This window comes from Mytilus galloprovincialis, chromosome 8 (assembly GCF_965363235.1).
Source record: "Mytilus galloprovincialis chromosome 8, xbMytGall1.hap1.1, whole genome shotgun sequence".
Lineage (NCBI taxonomy): Eukaryota > Metazoa > Mollusca > Bivalvia > Mytilida > Mytilidae > Mytilus > Mytilus galloprovincialis.
The window spans coordinates 83,766,259-83,784,218 of NC_134845.1; the positions used below are offsets into that span (position 1 = coordinate 83,766,259).

Here is a 17,960-nt window from a genome sequence, read left to right on the forward strand (position 1 = left end):
TTGATTCTGGACGCTATTTATGTCTTTCAAAATCAAATTATATTCTTGTTTTGTTTTCGGAGTGAAATGCAACTTTAAGCATACCTCTTTGTATCATATCGGACAGTTTTCTATGGTAGAGAAAGTCGGAGAACCTTGGTTGTAATATAAATTGTAAATCTTCTAAACAGACTTGCACTCAATAATACAAACAAATTGTAGTGCAAATCGTTTAAGATGAGACACGTAAGAAATTAAAGAATCGTCAATTAAATTTTCCAATTTTTGAGGCGTAAAACTGTAAATTGTTTTTTCTCGATCTGCAATAAGATTCATATATAAAGAACATGAATGTGCGAATAACATTATTGTGAGTGAATAGTGGCTATCTACTTATCTACATCATACCTGGTAAACATATGGGATGAATTTAACTTTAGAAGTAAGACCAGTTTAACATAAAACATAAACCTTTTTTCATCAAAGCAAAATTGATATTTCCTTCCTTTAAAAGTATGAAAAATTCGAAATACTAAGGATTTTCTTATCACGGGCATATATTTACTTAGCCGCGTATTTAGAACAGTTTCTTAGGATTTTGGTTCCTAAATGTTCTTCAACTTTATACTGTTTGGCTTTCTAACTTTTTGCGTCTGAGCGTCTCTGGTGAGTCTTATGAAGCCGTATGACATAATAAATTTTGTACCTTGGATAATTATTTGTGGATTTATATGGGAGACATTGCACTTTATTAAACCAAGAGTTCCAAATGGTGAAGTTGAAATCATCCCTTCGTAAATTTTACGGACACCATCACGAGTTGATTGACCGTTATGGGTTAACCGTTTCACATATGATATCGGATATGTTCCTTACGTCGTAACTACAATCCCCTTCCCTTTCATGAATTTGACCTACCGAATTAGACTATTTACCGGATTTGTAATCACATAAGCAACACGGCGGGTGCCGCATGTGGAGCAGGATCTGCTTATCCTTCCGGAGCACCTGAGATCACCCCTAATTTTTGATGGGGTTCGTGTTGTTTATTCTTTAGTTTTTCTATATTGTGTCATGTGTACTATTGTTTTTCTGTTTATCTTTTTCATTTTTAGCCATTGCGTTGTCAGTTTGTTTTAGATTTATGAGCTTGACTGTCCCTTTGGTATCTTTATTCCCCCTTTTATTACGTTTTATATTATTTGATTTCTGGTAATTGTCTAATTGACACTCATACCATATCTTCTTTTGTTGTATAAACTATTATCATGGTTATTGTACCCAAATACATATACGGTATTGCTTGTTGCTTGCCTTACTTCCCCTTGGAAATATTTCATCAATGTTCAGTGCAACAAGACATTAAGCAGTAGGTCCGAGTAAACAGTTATTTCGTAGTGCATTTCTATTAGACAATAAATGGAAATAAAAAAATCCCACCTGCGCTTTCTCAATTATATGTTTACAGTGGTATGTACTACTGGTGGGACAAGTTATATAAAAAATATAGAAAACGTCACCAGCTCTAACTAAAAATATGGACAATTTTAAGTTCAGGGGGTCTTGAAATCTTTCGACAGCTTCCGAAATACTTATTTTTAACCTTTTCCCGCTAGACCAAATCACTACTTTACTTTAAAATTCATGAATCCAATTTTTTCACAGTGAAATAAATTTTGAAGGGGTATAAAAAAGATTGGCAAGTAACACACTGTCCACACTAGGGACTGTATTCATGGACAACGAAAATCAAGGGATGATAAATATGTACTCGGACGAGTATCCATGTTGATGTGCAACAAACAAATTGCCAACGATATAAAAAATGTCTACAATAATCGGCGTTTAACGTCAACCTTTCATGTTATCAATTGAAACACAATATCGTGCTAAACGTCATTAATATATATATATATATATATTAAAATACTCAAATAAATACATATTCGTTAAGTTTTATTTTCATATAATCGTCATATATCAATGAGTATATGTATCTTCCTTTGAATAAGTAAGATTCATAATATGATATAGTTCATTGTGTAAATGATGTCAAAAATGTCATTCAGACTTTATATACAGGAATGAGGGTTTTCATCTGTTCAGTTATTTGTGTGATCAAACATACACCTTTTAGATAATTTCAATTATTGTGGAAAGTACACACAAGTTTTATTGAACTCAGAACATTTGCTCCATGTTACCATAAATGGTCAAATTCATTTCTTCCATTAACATAGTTATTAATCATCCTAACAGATCATCTGTAGTCATTTTCATTCGCTTCTGTTTCAAACTATAGTAATGTTATATATCAGACATGCACTATCAAAAATATTCATTTAAATGTGATTTACTTAAATGAAAACAAAAAGTAATAACAAAGCAACAAAAAAGGGAAGTCCGTAAAAACTGACAAAATCAAACTTTATTAATCAAAGGAACAAGTGAAAAACATCTGCAATATTTCTGACTTGGTACTGTCATGCCTAGAGGAAAATGTTGGGTTGAACATGTATCTTTTTTAAAACTTCCGCTAGAAATGAGATGAAATGACAAATGAAAATAATCGATACAATAGAAAAGCTGAATTATTTTTTGAATATGTGCAAATATACAAAGATGGCAAATGTATATAAATCAAAAATATATAGCGATGACTAATGTATTGAGATCACAAATATTTACCTGTGATTTTTTGATAAATAAATGAATGTTCAAGAACAAAAATGGATTGCGTTTTACATTTAATAACATAGTTGTATCTTTGAAAAATGTACCACGGATAGCTTTAAAATTTATAAAAATTATTCTGTAGTTTGTGTATCAGATTGATTCACAAAAATTTAACTGGACAAACATCTCCATTAAAAGTCGTTATACCTTAACAGTTCACTATCTACAAATTTGTACATAGTTTATATAAAAAAAAAATAGAATAATATAGGGAATACAAATATATAAATACACGAAATACAAAGTAAAAATCCAAGTAAGTGTTAACTATAAAGGTACTTGTGAAACATGGAAAATGTACACCTCGAATGACATTTTGCTCTTTCTGCTAGTAGTCTATAAGTATCAATAACTCAATATTCAGTGGTACAGTACTAATATAATTTACAACATTATTTTCTTGTTGTCATGTAGTTCTGCATGATTAGGTCTTATACATCTGTGAAAACACGGAAATAATAAATAAGTTCTCCGTTGATAGATTTGCAAATTATTTTTTTTAAATGTAAGATCCCAAATGGTTAATGCTTTATTGGTTAAAATAATATGTGTTTGTAAATATTTCAAATTGTTTTTGGAAAATTCATGATTTATAACATGTTATGATGTCATGTTTTTCTTCAAAGGATGACGTGAATATTTTAATGTTATATCTGAAGAATTATTCATCGATTGCATTAAAAATAATAACTCATTGATGCTGCATTAAAAAACTACAGTAGTTGATTATAACGTGATATCGTTGAAAAACACATATTAATTGTGAAATTGAATTTAAACTCTCTAAAATTGACGTCTAGTGTGAAACATCATTTTCGCGCTATGTGTTTCAACAACTTAAAGTATACATATAGTCATCAGCTTGAAATTTCAAAATGTCATTCCGAGGCTGAGGCATCAATCCACAGGATGTCTCATTTGAAATGCCTTAAGTCCATAAAAAATCACAATAAGGCATACTATGGTCCGTTCCTGTTAAACCTGAAACAAAATAGTAGATTCTTTTAGAATACTTCAAAAGTATTTGGCATTTTTCATGTTGTAATCAAATTAAGATTAAAAAATAATCCAAGGATTTTCTGTTGTTTTTGGCAAATCAGTTCACGGATGTTAAATCAGTGAAATCAAAAGCTTTAAAATTGTAAGATTTCTATTTAATGCAGCAAAAATCCAACAGCGACTGCATAGTCAGTATATATTTCCAGGTTATAGTTGGTTGCTGTTCACCAGGAAACTTCTTATTATGTTACATTTCCAATTGCTAAAGTTGAAATAATTCTTTCTTAAACATGGTAAACTTTACCGAAGCCGTCCCGAGACTTTTGTGGTATATCAGTTTCACAGATAACGACGCACATATATACAATCCAGTCTGTTTTGTATCGTTTGCTTTTTTTTAAGTCTAGGTAACCAACACAATCAGTGGATTGCAAGAAGGGGCAACCAAAATGCAATGGCCACGGATATTGTAAGCAGCGAGTAATTTCAAACCAAACTGAACAAGAAATCAACAAGGATCATTTACATTTTATTTAAAGATTTATAGGATGAATCAAATTGTAAAAATCTCAAGTATTGCGAACGTCAATTTGTACAAAAAATATTTCTAAACAAGAACAATAAATCTTGTTTTTATATAGAATAACCTCTTTAGTTTGTCGAACGATGCATTGGATATTTATTATCAGTGTCATTGATCTAATTATATTTTTGAAGTTAGAAAATTCTTAAAATAATAATGGCGGAACATGGATATTGCATCTACTAACTAGTGCATTCTATGTTATTCCCAAATACCACAAATTAAAGATGTACATAGTATCAAAAGTACCAGGTACACGTCAATTTAAAAAAAAAGAACTTCATTTTAATCCCCATGGATGAAGACCATACCATAGTTGTTGTTTTTCACAGATATCATTCCCGTGTATACTTACCCTTTAACCAGGAAAAAAACTGCCGAATTAAGTACACTTTATAACAATAAGAATACTTCACAATCCACCTATAAGTAAAAGACTTGCAATATTGATCGATTACTTTAAAATAGTTATATCTTTGTTTTCGTGTAATTATTTTTATAAATAAAGGCAAGAGTAGTTTACCGCTGTTCGGAATTCATTAATCGATTGAAAAAAAAATCCGGGTTACAAACTAAAACTGAGGAAAAAACATCAAATATAAGAGAACTATATATATGTCGAGAAAACTGCATATGACCAAAACAACATTTGCCCAACGCCTGTATATATATATCTTATATATTTTACAAGTCAGGAAAATAGCCGTTGATAAATTATAGTTCGTTTCTGTGTGTGCTACATTTTAATGTTGTGTTTCTGTTTTGTCGTAGTTCTCCTATATTTTATACATTTCTCTCAGTTTTAGTTTGTAACCCGGACTTATGTTTTTCTCTAGCGATTTATGAATTTCCACCAGCGGTATACAACTGTTGCCTTTATTTAAAGGCAATTCATAACACCAAACATTTATATTTTTCGCAATAGTTCAAAATATATATGAACAGTCATATTAAGGTGGTCCTTAACTCTTAGTGGAATTTATATGTACCGTAAATTCTTAAGATCATAGACAGTAACCTGTAGTAACAGATAGGAAAGACAATGTGTTTCAAGAAGATGTGAAACCGTTTGTATTCTATATTGATATTGTTAAGGTAATTAAGGAGGCTCGAGGGTATAAAAATTTCAGAAAAAAATAAACATTTGTTTTTCACTACAAATTTTATTTATTACCTTTTGTAGTTGTTACTTTATCATATGGTACAAAAATCATTCAAAACAATCAATTCGTGTTGGCCCCAGATGACATTTAAAATGTGTACATCATTGAAAAAGTTCCAAATTATCTCCCTTTGGTGGAAAAATGCCCTTTTTTGGCTTTAAAATTGAAATATCTTTTTTAACTCATCGGTGACATATATTTTTTAATATAATTTCCATATAAGCTGTACTTAAACTAAATTATTGTAAAATTTGAGAGATTTCTGTAATAAATTTCTTTTTTTATTTCGATATTACCTATATTTCTCCTATTACTTCAACCACCTTTACAAAAATGTATGCTTCTTTCGAAGGCAGATTGTGAGCGCAAATGAACGGTGACCCCACTTTTTTTATTTTAATTTTCTATTAACTATAAGATAAAGTTCATTTATAGAAAAATATAGAGAAATCCTATATAAATTATTTAGACCCGCGAACCCCCTTAATACAGTCAACTTATTTTTTTTAATTCTTTTCGTCTAATATCATAAACACATATGTCTGGTCATAAATTAATATACAATTCGATCATGGGTATCAATAAGCACAATTTTATCAAACGTCAGTATATCCATATATCTAGCTAATTAAGAGCTAAAGTAGTGTATCACCTTTTAGATTAAGCGAAGTACACCGTTAGAGGAAAGCATGTATCTTGTGCAACCCTTAAGATTGAAGTAATGTAAAGACCCCGTATCTTATCGGGTAACAACTGAAAAACATTACGTTTTCATACTTTTTTTTTTGTTAGTGACGATCTCACAAAACTAGGACAACCAAAATCAGATGCGTTACATGAACCTTATATTCAGCTTTAATTCAAATATAATCCGTGTTTTGATAATATATTACTTTTAAAAATCTAGTTAAACAAAAACCGTTTCTTATAATACTGTACAGAACAACCATAGCGGGCATATTACAGTATATTAAAAAAGTGAATTGAATACAAAGTTTTAGAAATAGTTATAGTATAACACGAAGAGCAAGCACCGATAGTTTAAAATAAAAAAAAAGACGATTGCTTTGTTGATATTCATAATTAAACTAGGGTATGCTAATGCTTACCTTCAACAAAGAAAACAATGTCTTTGCAGTGTATTGCGGTTTTATCAAACTTGTAGCATGCATGTCCACGTCCACATCGCATTCCGCCTGAATGTATAAAAATACAAAAGAAGTTTGAACACTTCAAAAAACTTTTTTTTCGGGTTATTAATTAATTGTCTTTTATTTCAAATTAACAATGTTGGTAAAATTCTGTAGTCAGTGTCCATGTTTGAAAATAAAATGAATAAAATGAAATGGGGTTTTTTGGCAGGTTTGAACCAAATGAATACTGTATCATATACATATAATTTATATAATATCATTCGCTTCTTTGGATAACAAATGCAAAATTTAATTAAACGTTTGGGAATTTCAGATAAACCGTGGGACCCTGAACATAAAACGTTTACCATAAAAGCCATACAGTGACTTAGTAAACAACAATGGAAAATGACAGCAGCTTTATTTACTTACTTACAATTTAATTAATTTATGCCTGAAAATTTGTTTTCAAATCACATGGAAAGTGTTGGAAGGCATTATTAGCAGTTCGTGTATACGCATGTTGATAGCAATACATTTCTGATACAACCTATTTCGTAAAACATAATATTTATAAATGATGCATAAGGTTTTACTTAAATCATACCTCTAAACATCCTAATTTTTTGTAAAAGGCTATTGTCCAATTGCTATCAGCATGATCAGTGCATGAATAAGATATGAAGACATCATATTTAACTTTATCTTGGTTTTGAACTACAAAAGAAAACTACTGCAAATAAGGCAATAAAAATAGTAGTATATCAACATTACATTTTTATCAACTACATGTTTGTTGGATAGTATAATCTAATTTAGGGTTCAAGTACATTTACAATCAAAGAAAGAGGGGCAAAATGTACAAAAAATCAAGTTTGCTTAGATGTTCATCATCTTGCAGTAGCATACATTTATCACAATTCTCATGTTTTAGTGTGTCAATCAAACAAAATGTACATTTGCACCTTTACTTGATATGACCTTCTTTTTTTATATTTCAAATGTCAGTACCTATTTTTTCAACATTCGGCCTTATGTGTGTTCGATGAAGGATAACATGACCTTCACCTCAGATGCAGTGAATGTTTACAGAGACATTTTTTTAATAATTATGTTTTAAGACATATACTACTTCTTTGTGAAATTTTAATGTAAAACACGTATTCATGAATTGAAGAAATATACTGGTACATTGTATTAAATCAATTTATACTTCACTCGTTCTATTTGAGCAGTCAAAATGCGTTGACTGTATATTTCTATGTCATATACAGTCACTGACCCGATATCACTTTTCCTCATGAATATTTAAATAGAAATTGCCGAAATTGTAATTAATTATTTATACGACCTATTCAACTTGTTCTTGTTTCCAATGTATACGACGACTCAAACTTATTTCTTTTACAATTTTTAATAAAAAAATATTTCACTTAAATCATTATGTTTTATGCTTATTGTTGATATTTTATAGTTCATTCTCAAACAATAACTCCTTCATCAACGATTAAGGGTTTCATTAGGAAATGTAGTGTACATTTCATTGTGTTGTTTATTTCTCCGCCTGCATGATATGAGGCCTTTTTATAAAAGGGGGAGTTTCCCAATATTTAAATCAAATAATAAAATTAACACAATTAACATCATTTGAAAATGTTTTTTTTTAGATTGCAGTATAAAGACAATAATAGTGCAGTGACTTGACATATCAACGATATAAGGATTCGGCACGAAACGGGGAAAATGCTCGGCATAGCCTCGCTTTCCCCGTTTCTAAGCCTCATCCTTATATCGTTGATATGTCAAGTCAATGCACTATTATTGTCTATATATTTTTCTATTCGAATACACCAACAGCGTTAACTGTTGCGATAACATAAGCAATGACAAATTATAAAACAGCACCACGCAAACTCGAAGGGAAACAAGTCATCAAAGAAATGGCTTTTACTCTACGAGGTAAACTACACTAATAAAATCTGAAATACCCAATGCTACATATCAGCAATCAACTGTTATGACAAATTAATTAAAAGGAATACTGTAATCTATCAATTCACTTATCTTCATATGTCCATGATTCCGTGTTCATTGATTATCATTTTTATTCTTATTAATACCCAACGATTTTGATCAGCAATTGTACACTAAAGTATTGAATGTTGTATGAATGTAGCAAACGTGCACATAGGACTTAGTTAAGTTCAGAATGGAATGCAGGAATGTGTGTGTGCGTCGACTTACCCCTTAACAAAAATGTGAACAAATTTAGTGAAAATGGACGTCATGCTATGCTTTAAACATAAATAAACTAAAACAATAGAATATAAGACTAACGAATGCCACTGACCACTGGCTAGGACCGGCAAGAAAATGCAACGATATTAGAAATGTTTGTATAAGATCGTAATCCTCTCCTTATATCTATAGTCAATCAAGATTAAACAAACAAAATGTAATACGACGTCCGAGTCGGATGTTAGAATAGTTATCAAAATGAACCAAGCAAATGAAAATGATACATACAGAAACAATGGACTATTAACAATTAATGATATACCAGCTTCAGACCACAATTGAAACGGATCATATGAAAATCAAACACAATCTGTCCCGTTAGGGATTTACAATATAACAAAAACATATTCTTGGGAGGTTAGCATAACATGTATCATGCCAACAACTGGTTTGAAAATACACGTTTTTATTTCTTATATCTAAAGGGAATACAAATTATTACCAACAAATGCCATATTTAATACTCGATACCAACATGTATACCTTAGGTTTGTTTAAAGGTTTGCTTAGCTTTTGAGGTGAATGTCGACACTTTTGTGCTTTGTATAGAATATCATCACAACAATATGAAATACCTGAACGTATGAGATGTCTGCATATTATTTATATTTATGATTGATGTCTTTTTACCGATGATAACATTTATTAAATATTCTGACTAGTTTGTGATATCGAAAACCCTGGGGAAGTTATTGTTCAGTAATACAGGTATTTTTTCTCTCGATAACATCAAGTACGTTGTGACATACACGAGCAAATCGTTGAGTAATGACAAAATAAGCATCAATTCGATTGTTTACTCAACATTATGATTTTAACAAAATGTTAAAGAGGGACGAAAGATACTCCATAGATAGAAAACAAACTTACAACGCTATAGCTAAAAATAAAAAGACAAACAGACATATAATAGTACACACGACACTACATAGAAAACGAGAGACCTAGCAACACGAACCCAACCAAACAATGGGGTGATATTAGGTGCCCCGGAAGGTTAGGTTGATCTTGCTCCGCATGTGGCACACGTCGTGTTAATTATGTTATAACAAATCCGGTAAAGAGTCTTATTCGGTAGGTTATTTTCGTAAAAAAAGGAAGAGTATTGTAGTTACGACATAAGGAAGATATCCGATACCATATGTGAAATGGTTATTCTGTAACGTTCAATCAACCTTTGAGGGCGTCTATTAAATTTACGAAGGGATGATTTCAACTTCACCATTTTGAAACTCTTGTTTTAACAGCTTCCTTGTAGGCAGCAACCCTCTTTCCGGGAAATATGATAGACATCAGAAACCCGGGAATATCGTTTCAATTGGGAGATATTTACTCTGTAAATAGGCGCAGCTGAAATGTTGTTACATAGAAATGGAAAGCCTACAACTGGGAAGCTAAAATCATCTCTTTTGTCGAAAAAAATTGTTTTCAACCAACCCTAATTTTCAGTTTTTAGATGCAAGTCAAGAAATGAGACAGACTTAACTGTGTCTGTATTATCCTTTATTTCTAGTTCGATGGGATTCGTTCAACACAGTCACCAAATTTTGTATTATTTAGTGAGAGAAAATCATCTATTTAGTTGAACATAAAATTAAAGGATATTGCTAACTTCTCATCTTTCTTCCTTAGTATTTCAGCCTCGTAATAATAGAGAAACAAGTCTGCAAGAAGAAGGACACAATTGGTTTCCCTTGGGATGCCAACAATCTGTTGAAAAAGACGTCTTCCGTACGTAATTAATATGTTGTCAATCCAGAAATCAAGCATCCTAATAATGTTAGTTTCAAAGAATTTTTTTTCTTAACTGTCACTTTGATTGAATTTATGTCGTTTTAATTAATTCTTATAATTGTTTATTTTTAAACGCCACTTTTAAGCACGTTTGTGCTATTTTGTGGAGAACTTGTTATTGGTGGAGGAAACGGGGGTCCCCAGAGAAAACCATTTACCTTCTATAGGAAAACTGACAACCCTCGTCAATCAAGATTGAAGGCAAGTGTAATCGCACATGCGGGGTTCGAGCTCACAACCACGGTCACATGTTGACTTGCTATAGTGGTAATGATAGTAGAACCACATAGAGTATTCGGCCACCGAGGCCCCAGTATTACTTTGGTGGTTTATCAAGCTTGGTAGGAGACGTTTTCTCTATCGTCTAAACTGACTCTTCATTGGTTTTTTTTATATCTTGATTTATTTTCTGATTAGATTGCTGATATCTGAATATAGCTTAACTACTGTTTGTCGTAACTTCTAACATACGAAAACTCAGTAATGATGTAGGTGACCTGTCGATAGAATAAAATGATCATTATATGAAATAATGATCCTTCTTTTGGCCAAAAAATATCATAATTGATTTTTATCAGAAACAACGTAAGACATAAATTACAAACCTGAATTTTCGGATTCCATTGCTGATTCTATGTTTTCGTCGTCAACTTTAAAGATCAGGAGAAAATCTGTAGTATCAAGTGAAATACAGTGACTAAATGAAACAAACCTTTGTCATTTCGAATTCATTGCCGTCAATTTTTCTTATCTCGTTATTTTATATCTGACTTTTTGTAAAGTAATACAATGGCAATACAATACAGTGACATCTAGTTGTTTGTATCCATTTTAATTATTAGTAGATATATGAACATGTCTCATTGCCAATCACATTTCTTATTTGTATCCCCTAAACAAAATATGTTGGTTTTTTTTTTTAACTCAACAATTTGTATTGATTTGTATCAATTAAAAGCATAATACTAATCCTGGTACTTTTGATAACTAGTTAAGAAGTGTTTAAATGATGAAGCTAAGCAAACTATGACGAGGAGCATCTTATCATTGAAATAAAAAATATATACCAATTTACGTTAAATTATTTATTCTTACTTTAACATGACTCACCTAAAATTGTCCATACATTCTGAAAAAACAATCCAAATAAACTCGGTTCCATCAATAAAAACATTTTTTTTAATCTCAATTATACACGAAAGCATCCAGTTTAATAAATGTTTGCGGGAATATAAACAATGTTCAAAATGTATGTCTCATTTTTATATTTAAACCACTGAACCATATATGATCAGGTCAGCTATTGTGTCACCTAAAATTTCCATCAAAAATACTAAAAATAACAATGAATAACATAAGTGACCCTGTTGTTAAACTATTGTTTTCTTTATTTTTTAACTATGAACAAGAGATAAAAATAACTGAAAATTTTAACTTATAAATAAAAACGAATAAAATTAACGACAACAGACGGTGTTTATTATCATGATAATATCGAATTGCATTCAAAACCGTATAATGGGTTATGAAATATATCAAGCTTATAAAATGATACGCCAGACGCGCTTTTAATCTACTTCTGACTCATCAGTGACGCGTAGATAAAAAAGTAAAGAAGCCAAAAAAAGTATCAATTTGAAGAGCATTGAGGACCCAAAGTTCTAAAAATAATTGTAACAAATACGACTAAGTTAATTCATGTCTGGGATAAGAAAATCCTAAGCATTTCGAAAATTCAACATTTTTTTGCAAATAGCAAACTTATGGAAATGTCCATATAATTGATGTTCATATCAACACCGATGTGTTGATTTCTAAGATACCCCAAAGGACGAAACGTCCACCTGCAGTGGCATCCACCCATGATATAAATGCAACTACTAACTTAGATTTACTAATTTCGTTCATCGTGTCCAAATTAAGGTTTTACACACAAACTTGATATTATGCATTTTGAACGATAATTCAAAAATAAATTTTACATAAAAGCATGTTGATGCTGTTTGTAAGGTTCTCAATCAAATACAGAAATTATTTTTATAGAGTAAGATAAATTTTGATAAATATAAAAAAAAAACACTGAATTATTCTGGTGTGCCGACAAGAGCTTGCAAAATTTATGGGAAATTCCAAAAAAACAACTTTAGAATAAAATTGAGAATGGAATTGGGGGATGTGTTAAAGCGATAATAACCCGACCATAGAGCAGACAAAAGCCGAAGGACGATATACTAAACTCCGAATTGTACACAAGAAACTAAAATAAAAAATCATACAAGACAGACAAAAACCAAAGGCTCCTGACTTGGGACAGGTGCTTAATTGAGAAAACTAACGTCATAATTCAAAACAAAACAATTAACGAAAGAACAAATACAAAATATGACAGACACCAACCAACAACAACCATTTGACAACAAGCTTTTGACTTAGACTTGCTTGTGGTTAGGGCAATAACACTGTTTGTTTGTATGTAGGCGTTTTTAGTTTTTGCTATGACATTGTCATATTATTATGCACTTACTGACTCTTTGGTTTTATCTGCCTCTTTTTTCAATATTTGGTCACATATTTAAGTTAAACTACAATACAAATATCACATTTGTTTATTTCCATATGTGCATTTTTTTTTAATTTATTTTACTACATTTCATTGAAAGTAATAAGAAACTAATTGTAAATATAAAAAAGAATAGACAAAATGACATACAAGTTAGATTGGTTCAAATATGTTCGTTATTAAAACAGTGCTTATCAAAACTCCACAATCCAACAGATCAAGAGTTAAAAAGTGACAAAGGGACATTCTATTTTTAAAGTGTTACCTTTATTTGTAACATGTGAAATCTTCTATGACAGTGTTGACGATCCTGTCTAATCGTTTCCGAAAGTCTGTACATGCATGATTATGTCTAGAAAAATCGTACCATATTAAATTAGACTTAAGCGTCATTCCTGTAATAAACCCTCCCAGAGAGATACCAGCCGCACTTCGAGAAAAAAACCAAAGGCACATTAAAAGAAATGGTAGACAAAGAAGTAATCTAAAAGGTCGATAAACCGACAGACTGGGTCAATTCGTTAGTTGTTGTAGAAAAGTCAAAAACAGGAAAGTTGAGGATTTGATACTGACTATAAGGTATGGGATTCGCTCATTGTTTAAGGCCGTATGGTGTTCCATAGTGGTTAATTTTGGTGTCAACTGGTCTCTTGTGGGGAGTGTCTAATTGGCAATCATACCACATCTTCTTTTTTATATTAGTCATGTAGCTGATTAATTCGTTACATCTAGTATTTTTTAACGCCAGTCTAAAGTTTGATAAAAAAACATGGTCTTTTTTAGAGACGGAAGGTTTTTGATCGATAAGTATGTACTGATTTTATGATTCCTTATTTAGATAAGTCGAGTTTTAAGGCAACGGGCTATTGCTACAAACTATGTATGGAGGTTAAGATGAAAATGTCGTGTACATATTGTTAATGTGTACAAAAGTGTACAATTGTTTACATGAACACGTACACAACTTATTTGCTTGTACAACTCACTGTTTGCTTATAATGTTTTTGCCTTCTGTTTTGATTTTGATTTATTGTCGGGTTATGTTATCTTTGATACTTTTTATTAATCGTTTTGGTTGTTTTCCTTTCAACCTTACAACCTTATAACAAATATAACATCAAAATTAAATACATGAATTAGGAATAGAAAAGTACCGTGACACGTCTCATATCAATGCGAATTCACACTCACAGATAACAGGACACAAACGTCACAACAGAAACACACATTAAAATGTAACACACACAGAAACGAACTATATTATAACAATGGCCATATTCCAGCATGACTTAAGCTTGGTACAGGACATAATTTTGAAAAAAAAAATAGTGGGTTGAACCTGGTTTTGTTGCAAGACAAACCTCCCGTTTTAATGACATTTAACAGACAACCTAAAATTACAGGACTACAATACAAATAAATAGGAAAACATATTGGACAAAGAAACACATGAAAAATAGCTAACAAAAGGCACCAGGTTTAAAATTTAATACACCAGAACATGCAGAAGTGCATTTCGTCCACACTAGACTTACTAGCGACGCCCAGATACAAAAAGTTTGAAAGCCAAAACAAGTACAAAGTTTAAAAGCACTGAGGACCAAAAGTTCAGAATCGTTGTGCCACAAAGGGCTAGGGTTTTTGTGCTTTGGCCTCAATAACATTAGTTGTACACTTATTCCAAATACTAATAAGTCCACGATATATATATTGGTAAAAATGATTTCGTTTGCATCTCTAATTGATTGATATCTATCGTATATAAACAACCTGTATACGGTAAGAATGCGAAAGCCAACGCGTTTTACTATAATGTTGTGCCTTCTTTTTCATTGTTTTCTCTTTTCCAGTATTTTATGTTATGTCTGTTCGTGTTTACCTTCCTGTTTGCCCGGTGATTTTTGTGTCATGTTTAATAATGCAAAATTTAAACACACAGAAATAACTGCATTTTCATTTTTTTTATTCTTATAATGCAAAATATGCAATATACATAGATATGAAATATAGGTTTAATATGTTTTTTTTTTTATTTTCCTCTGTTTCTATTTATATATATTTGTTATAAATCAAGTTCTAACTGTGAAAATTATGCATTGTGTTTTAACACAAAATGACACCAAATTTCGAATGTCACGAATGTACAAAGTTAAATCAAAATCCAAATTTAAAAAATAAAACGTTCACTAAAAACTGAACTTCAAAGCAATTTCAAAACGAAGAACGCAATTAAACGCTATCGATTAATGGAACGAGTGAAAAAAGAAACAACTGCCATAGTTCCGACTTGACGCAAGCATATTCCGAGGAAAATGATTTGTATAATAAGCATTACCAATGAAATTGTAGGATACAAAAATATACTGTTGATATGTTTCATATTTTAAAGAAAACAAAAAGGGTGACTAATCAAAATCATTGATACAATGAAATATAAGCAAAAACGTACATTTATAAATTAAAAACATTTCTAAAAACGAAATTAAAGTTCAAGAATAAAAATTGTTTGCATAAAATGAACGATCTAAGTTTATCTTTGAAAAAATATAACAATGGTTTTTTTAAGATCAAAATAATTGAGAAGTTGTTTCTGTATCAGATTGATTTACAACAATTTTTCATACGGAAAAACTTCCATAATTTTTTTTTTACAAATACCTTTTTGGTGAAATATACAATACAATCTAACTATCAGTCCAAGCAAGTCCTTTTTTTACTACAAAGGACACTTGTGAAACATGAAAAATAAACACCTCAAACGACATTTTGATTATTCTACTGGTATTTACATTTAATACAAATTTGATAAAATGTAATTCGAAGATTAGCTTGCTTATTTATTAATATAAATAATACACAATTTAACAGTGATTAATATTTTATTTACATTACAAATCGCATTTAGGACAGCAATATTTAAAGTTACTAGCCAACAAAAGTAATGATACACGATCCAGTTTGGAAAAAAAGGTTCGATTGTGTATACTTAGCTTGACTTGTCGGGGATTGTCAGTACCGACGGGAATATAAATTCACAGTTAAGCAGAAAGTCTTAAATAATTTTAAACCAGATATTGTTTTAGTGTATCATACTTTGGACGGAATTAAAGACGTGAACATTCTTTGGCAAACGAATCTAAAACTTTTAATGAGTTATAACCACTGATAATAAAATAAGAAACAACACTCTTTGTTACAATCAACTTTATATAGTTGATGTATATGGTGAAGTAGTAGGCCGTAGTTTCGTCAGTTTTGTAGTCTATTTATCACAATATTAAGTTGCACTTATTTGATTTCCGTCAGTTTACTAATGTTCTGAAGTTGTTTATCTTTTCTGAAGTTGACTGGGAAAAACGTTAATTAACATGCCTGCCTGATATATTTTAAATTACGCATTGATTTTAATTTAAAAATGATATTCACACTGATATTTAACCAAAATCAGACTTCGTTAATAATTATTTTTCGTTATGAAGCAAGAAAATCCTAAAACACTATACGTTTATTACCAACGTGTAAATAACACAACATCCTTCTTTACCCGAGATATAACTTTGCCAAATTATCAAAACACCTAAACTTTTCAGCAAATTAAGAATTTTACCAAAACAAATACTTAGTAGACTAAATTTTCAAAAAAAATGTACCACCTCATCCCTAAAAAATGAAAGCATGGTCAACACATATCTTCCGGAAAATAAATGTAATCAATAAAAAAAAAGTAATATTCAACAATGCGCAGCAACATCGATGTTAAGTTTTTTTTTCAATTCTACTATAGAAACGCATTAAAAGAAATACATGCCTTATCTCGATTTACTCAGGTGTACACGGATTTTACTCCGGTGTTAAAAATACATACACCATCGGCTGCTCTTCATGTCCTATTGTACATCCCTGATTACACTAAGATAAATGGTAAAATGCCATATGTTTAGATACACAAGATATCAAATTAATGTCAATTTCTGGTTAGAAAGAAACATCTTTTTTTAAAGTTGTAAATACAAGTTAAAAGTATATACGTAGTCATCCATGTTGAATTTTCAAAATGTTATTCTAAGGCTGAGCCATCATTCCACCAGATGTCTCATTTAAATTGCCTAAAGTCTATAAATGATCATAGTTAGGCACACTGTAGTCCATTCCCGTTAAACCTAAAATAAAGAGATAGACCTTATAAACTGTGTGGCATAGGTCAACAGTATCGGAGCTTTATCTTTGACATAGAACTATATAAAGACCGTTAAGCAATGGCTGTCATTTCTTTTGTGGACAAGTGCTCAAAATAAGCAAAATGCGTATTTCACATAAACAAACAAGATAAAATTGTATTTATTGAGATAATATGAAAATATAATTTAAGATAAAAAATAGATTGAAACATCCATAGCATGCATATTATGACAAGAAAAGCAGGACATGATTCATCGTTTTATAAAAGCTACTTATATATTTGATAACACTTCATTGATACATAAAACGTGTCTTCTAGTTATCAAACATTGTAATATATGTTACTTACATTTCCAAATCAACACCACAGTTTATCTACAAATATAAGATTATGAAATAAATCGAGTAGATTCAAATATTTATTTGTTTTCGGATAATTATTTTGCTTTTGTTTGAAAATAAACAATTCAAACCGATTTTGATTTAGAAAAATACAACTGTGCTTTTGGTTTGATATTTTATATAAAATCAACAAT

General features: G+C 30.6%; 1 protein-coding gene across 2 annotated transcripts; it reads right to left on the minus strand.

The window, feature by feature from the left end:
- Nucleotides 1-1,924: 1,924 nt before the first annotated feature.
- LOC143043598 (uncharacterized) lies at nucleotides 1,925-11,921 on the minus strand. 2 transcript variants are annotated; one of them, XM_076215831.1, is made up of 6 exons: nucleotides 11,796-11,921; nucleotides 11,291-11,356; nucleotides 7,201-7,310; nucleotides 6,570-6,656; nucleotides 4,653-4,720; nucleotides 1,925-3,696 (listed from the first exon to the last, which is right to left on the minus strand). In XM_076215831.1, the coding sequence occupies exons 1-5, from the start codon at nucleotides 11,857-11,859 to the stop codon at nucleotides 4,691-4,693; spliced, it is 357 nt and encodes a 118-aa protein (XP_076071946.1). In that variant the 5' UTR covers nucleotides 11,860-11,921; the 3' UTR covers nucleotides 1,925-3,696; nucleotides 4,653-4,690. The 2 variants fall into 2 exon arrangements, with proteins under 2 accessions (XP_076071946.1, XP_076071947.1); XM_076215832.1 differs by lacking the exon at nucleotides 4,653-4,720.
- Between the last annotated feature and the right edge of the window lie 6,039 nt (nucleotides 11,922-17,960).

Excerpts from the sequence above, each read along its gene's own strand:
- LOC143043598 (XM_076215831.1), bottom strand. The coding sequence starts at position 11,859 with ATGTTTTTATTGATGGAACCGAGTTTATTTGGATTGTTTTTTCAGAAT. Across the intron at positions 11,357-11,795 it reads GAATGTATGGACAATTTTAG|ATTTTCTCCTGATCTTTAAA; the intron begins GTGAGTCATGTT and ends TTGATACTACAG. Across the intron at positions 4,721-6,569 it reads CATTGTTTTCTTTGTTGAAG|GTGGATTGTGAAGTATTCTT; the intron begins GTAAGCATTAGC and ends TTTTACTTATAG.